General features: G+C 38.7%; 1 protein-coding gene across 1 annotated transcript in view; it reads left to right on the plus strand.

Moving 5' to 3' along the window:
- The first annotated feature begins 4317 nt into the window (after positions 1–4317).
- Positions 4318–6026, plus strand: part of LOC106723866 (protocadherin alpha-6-like) — a 4854-nt gene continuing 3145 nt past the window's right edge. Inside the window, exon 1 of the mRNA XM_014529005.1 lies at positions 4318–6000. Coding sequence (XP_014384491.1) covers positions 4318–6000 — 1683 coding nt within the window. The remainder of the gene's footprint in view (positions 6001–6026) is intronic.

Consider the following 6026-nt stretch of genomic DNA (forward strand, 5'->3'; position numbering starts at 1 on the left):
TACTATTCTTTTAGGTGTAAGTTATCTGTTGGTACTATCTCATTAACTTAAAATTGCCTTAGCTGGTTAGCTCAGTGGATGGAGCGTTGGCCTGCAGACTGAAGGGTCCCAGGTTTGATTCTGGTCAGCACATCCCTAGTAGGGGGCGTGCAGGAGGCAGCCAATCAATGATTCTCTCTCATCATTGATGTTTCTATCATTCTCTCTCTTCCTCTCTGAAATCAATAAAAGTATATTAAAAAATGCTTATATTTAAAATTAATTTTGGTTTGTTGGAGAGAATTGCTTTGCATTATAGAGTTTATTTCAGTAATATTCCCCCTCTTTATGAGGTTTTTATGGTTGTAGTTAATGGATTAATTTTTTTCCATGATAGAAAGCGTTTCCGGAATTAAATTTTTATAAATATTTTAATTTTCAATCTTAGGAAATGTAGGAAAATACTTGTAAGACATATATTTGGCATTATTTGTTCTCAAAGCCTGATACTATGGTACATCAAAATGTTTTTACATCATTGAATTAGTTTTCCTTTTGTTCTCAGTTGAATATCAATTATTTCAGTATTTTTGTTACACCAATTAATGTTTTCCAGTAGTATTTGTTTATCTAAACAGGGTTGCATGCTCATGATGAATTTATAGTTTAATATTTTTAGCTTGAATGGTTTCATTTTATTCATTCTTTAATAGGAAATACATTTACATGGTTTAAAATGTTTCCCTCCCATCTCCAATATTAAGATACTTAATACATCTTTTTGAGTATTTCAAATATTGCAATACCTTGTTATCTTTCTGGAGATGTTTTCCTTATATACAAATAAACTGCCCTCTCCCATTTTATTCCATAGTATTCATTTTGCTTTTCCTCTTGTTTTCTTCAATCAATATATCTTCAATCAATAAGTAACAACATATTGTTACTTAAGGGGTTGTCTCATATTTCTTCCCAGATCTATCGTGTCCCATTTTGTAGATATATCATTATTTTTCCCCATTAACACCAACATTTAGTGGAACAATGATTAGCTTTTGCCTAACTTGCATTTTTACAATTTATAAATTATGTTGGTGAGATGTCATTGTGAAATCTCATAGTAAGGAAAATCTTAACATTTCTAAATTAAAATTTTGGTACTGCCCTGGCTGGTGTGGCTTAGTTGGTTGGGCATCATTCCATGCACCAAGTGCACCAAAATGTATAGGGCTGGATCCCAGGTAGGGTGTGTGCAGGAGGCAGCAGATGGATGTTTCTCTCTCACATCGATGTTTCTTTCTCTCTCCCTCTCCCTTCCTCTCTCTCTAAAAATAAATAAAAAATTTTCAAAATTTTGTACTTATGATTGCTTTTATGTTTTCTGATTAAAAAAATAAGTGTACCATGATACAAACTTCCCTCTTGAGTTGGTTGCTTACCAATACAATGATGTATAACAAAGCTGTACATTTGAATCTACCATAGGCAAGGGTACTCTCCATCTCAAATACAGACAATTGTTTTTCTACAATTGTTGAAAAAAAAAACAATGTGGGTTTAGCAGGTAGTTAATATTTCACATTTCGTATGATAAAATGTCAATTCCCATTTTTATTGCTTTGCCTATTTCTTGCATTCTCACATGTATTTAATTTTATAAATACACTTGTATCATACTATTCAAATATTTTGAAAATCCATTACTTTGGGGGAAATCCTAGAAATTGAGAAGGGAGTTCTCACCAATTTGTTAGCAATAGGCAGATTTAAAAAAATCAAGTTAATTTAGTTTTAAAACAGAAATTCTTTGATTTATGTTATAACTGAAACCTTTCTTTGGGAGAGGAAGTTATTCATAGATTGACTAAGCCTTTTTTTCTATACATAATCTTCTCCCTTAACTAGAATGAATTATTTTTAAAATAGATTTTATTGATTTCAGAGAGGAAAGGAGAGAGAGGATGATAGAAACATCAATGATGAAAAAGAATCATCGATTTCCTGCCTCCTGCACACCCCCTACTGGGGATGGAGCCCGTAACCCCACCCCAACTGGAATGAACCTCCTGGTTCACAGGTCCACGCTCAAACACTGAACACTGAGCCACACCAGCCCCACTAGAATGAATTACATATTTTTAGAAATAACTGAATACATATTTAAGCTGTTTCTCATGAGAGGACCATTTTCCTTTTCCATGTTAACTTATTTTACATAAATGATTTTAGAAACATTGTATAATTTTCTACTAAAGCCAATAAACAGAATTATTAAAACTATTTTACTTAATAGAATTATATTATAAGCTTTCTGGAAGTTGCTAGGAACTGTAATGGAAAGAGGTTTGATACTTAATTTTAATTAACAAATTAGAAAGTTGAAATTTGAAGAGACTTCATTTAAGGCAAAATTTATGAAACACCTTAACCACTATTGAAACACTTTAATAACAAGACTGCAGTTCAATATATCTTTTGTCAAGTCTTAATCTTCCTGCAAGCAAAGGACCCTTTTCTTTTGGGGTTATTATTGGTTAGCAAATGAACTATTTGTTTATTCAAAATAACTGCAATAGAAACTTAGTGATAAGAGCTACTACATTGATCTAGGTTATAATTTTAAGGTGTAACTTGTTGGGGGGAGCTTTGATTACAGTTGTCTTGATGATTTTACAAGTATATCAGAATTTTGACAGAAGGTGTATGCTGGCATGTGTCCATTTGAGAAGTCTCTTTTTGTGACTCTGATTTCTCCTTTTGAGAAAGAGTTTAATCACCTCCAGTTGATGACGTTAAGAATGAATTCATGGTGAAATTGAAAGTTGGGCTTTACTTTGATATGAAGCTAACATTTTCACAGGTAAAGATGGAGGTAATTTTATAGAAACAGCTTGAACAAATAATGTATTGAAGAAGAAAACAAGTGACCTATATTGTATGTAAAATAGAATTCACATTGGGGAGTAGTTGAAAATAACAATGGAAAAGTTACCTTGTGATCACATATCAGGTCATATAGAAGTGATTCTAATTTCTCGGAATTTTTTAATTTAGTGCAATTCAATAAAAGCTGTAGTCATGAAGATAAATGTGATGGTATGTGAAAAGAAAAATGGACTCTAGGCAGACTTTGAATAGGGCAGGTAAGGAAGAAGATGTAATAAAAGGTATCATATTGGTGATACGGAGACTATTCATGCCATTAAAATAAAATGAAAATTTCAAGGGTTGAATTTGGGGGTTATTAATGATTTCTCTTCATATTCCTCAAATTGTAATTAAATTATGTTCCAAACCTATTTCCATTGCAGTTTCTAGCAATTTTCAGCATATATGGGTGAAAATGAAAATTATAACCATAGAAATGAGAAAGATGTAGGTTTGGGAATATCTTAAATAAAACTCTTAATTGAAACATTGGAAGTGGATGGGAACACTTAAATAAAAGCATATAAAAGGTTGAGGTTAAGAGAAAAATATGAGGCCATTTAGGGGCAACTGAAGGATCACAGCATCAGAAAATAATGGGTAGAAATTTCACTAGAATTAGTAATGATGGGGAAGTATGTGAAGGAAAATGTTTTAAGGGGGAGGCCTAATATAAACTGCAGAGAAATTTATAAATGCAAAGAATATAAATATACACTAAAATCTTTATCTTCCATTATTAAGTAAAAGAGCCATCCACAGAAGTATTTGATATTCATTGAAGAAAAAAAATGGACTTCAATAATCTATAAGGTTTTAAAATTTTGAATAAAATTTGTTCATTTAAAATTACATTCTTTTCTCAGAGCAAAATATAACAGCATGTCTGATGACTGAAATATAGGCAAATGTTTTTTATGTACATAAAAAGTGTAGGATAATTTGCACTTCTAATTCCTAAACCGCGTTCGAATCACACTTAAATTTTCTTAATTGATTGATATATAAATTATTGGAAAGTCATTTCACTATGAAAAAGTTGATCCTTTACCCTACTCTAAATTATAAAAGAAGTCAGACAAGATGAAGCCGACTCTGCAAATGACAAACATGAGGAGATTTACTATTAAAGTAAGGCAAAAGAAGACTTTTTAAAAAAATTTAAAGAACTAGAGCATAGCGCAGTTATATGAATTCATTTCTTACCTCCCCCTCGGAGCCGCATGATGTCGCTGTCTACCAGGAAGTTACATCTAGCTAGCATTCAAACACAATCCTCCTATTACTGCATCCTTCCACCAGTGCTGAATGATGGCAGGCGCAGAAGATTTGCATTAACAGACTTGGATCATACAGTATTTCATCTCAATGCCGAGAGATCTTCTGTTGGAAATAAAACAAGTATTGGACATGGTTATTACCCCGGAAGGCCGACTGGGATCTCGGTGTCTGCTGCTCTCGCTTATGTTCCTTGCAGTCTGGGAGGCTGGGAGCGGCCAGGTCCACTACTCCGTCCCGGAGGAGGCCAAGCACGGCACCTTCGTGGGCCGCATCGCGCAGGACCTGGGGCTGGAGCTGGAGGAGCTGGTGCCGCGCCTGTTCCGGGTGGCGTCCAAAGGCCACGGGGACCTTCTGGAGGTAAATCTGCAGAATGGCCTTTTGTTTGTGAATTCTCGGATCGATCGGGAGGAGCTGTGCGGGCGGAGCTTGGAGTGCAGCATCCACCTGGAGGTGGTGGTGGAGCGGCCGCTGCAGGTTTTCCATGTGGAGGTGGAGGTGAAGGACATTAATGACAACCCTCCTGTGTTCCCGGTAAAGGAACAAAGAGTGCTCATTTATGAATCTAGGCTGCCAGATTCTCTGTTTCCACTAGAGGGCGCGTCGGATGAGGATGTTGGTGTAAATTCTATTTTAACCTATAAACTCAGTTCCAGTGAATATTTCTCGCTAGATGTGAAAACAAACAGTGATGATAATACACAAATTGGGCTCGTGTTAAGGAAGACTTTGGACCGAGAGGAAACTCCGACACATAACTTATTACTGACGGCCACTGACAGAGGCAAACCTGAGCTCACCGGCAGCGTTCAGGTGCTGGTCACTGTGATGGACGTGAATGACAATGCTCCCCGTTTTCAACAGTCTGAATATGAGGTGAGAATATTCGAAAACTCAGACAACGGCACAATAGTCATCAGACTGAATGCTTCTGATCCCGACGAAGGAATTAATCAGGAGGTTTCTTACTCTTTTAATAGCTTTGTTCCACCCATGGTTATTGACCAGTTTAGCATAGAATCTAATAGTGGAGAAATAAAAATTCGAAAGAATTTGGATTTTGAAAAAGTGAAATCCTATAAAATCCGCATCGACGCCACGGACAGAGGCCACCCACCGATGGCGGGTCACTGTACAGTTTTGGTAAAAGTCTTAGATGTTAATGATAACGTCCCTCGGATTTCCTTGACTTCATTGTCCTTTCCAGTCAGGGAAGACGCTCCACTCGGTAGTGTGATTGCCCTAATCAGTGTATACGACCAAGATGCTGGCGCCAATGGCCAGGTGACCTGCGTCCTGATGCCCCACGGGCCCTTCAAGCTGGTGTCCACCTTCAAGAATTACTATTCGCTGGTGCTGGACAGCGCCCTGGACCGCGAGAAGGTGTCACACTACCAGTTGGTGGTGACAGCGCGGGATGGGGGCTCGCCTTCGCTGTCGGCCACCGCCAGCCTGTCCGTGGAGGTGGCCGACGTGAACGACAACGCGCCGCTGTTCGCGCAGCCCGAGTACACGGTGTTCGTGAAGGAGAACAACCCGCCCGGCTGCCACATCTTCACGGTGTCGGCGCGGGACTTGGACGCGCAGGAGAACGCGCTGGTGTCCTACTCGCTGGTGGAGCGGCGGGTGGGCGAGCGCGCGCTGTCGAGCTACGTGTCGGTGCACGCGGAGAGCGGCCAGGTGTACGCGCTGCAGCCTCTGGACCACGAGGAGCTGGAGCTGCTGCAGTTCCAGGTGAGCGCGCGCGACGCGGGCGTGCCTCCTCTGGGCAGCAACGTGACGCTGCAGGTGTTCGTGCTGGACGAGAACGACAATGCGCCTGCGCTGCTGCCTCTGCCTCC

The sequence above is a fragment of the Myotis brandtii genome, unplaced genomic scaffold (genome assembly GCF_000412655.1).
Source record: "Myotis brandtii unplaced genomic scaffold, ASM41265v1 scaffold668, whole genome shotgun sequence".
Taxonomy (NCBI): domain Eukaryota; kingdom Metazoa; phylum Chordata; class Mammalia; order Chiroptera; family Vespertilionidae; genus Myotis; species Myotis brandtii.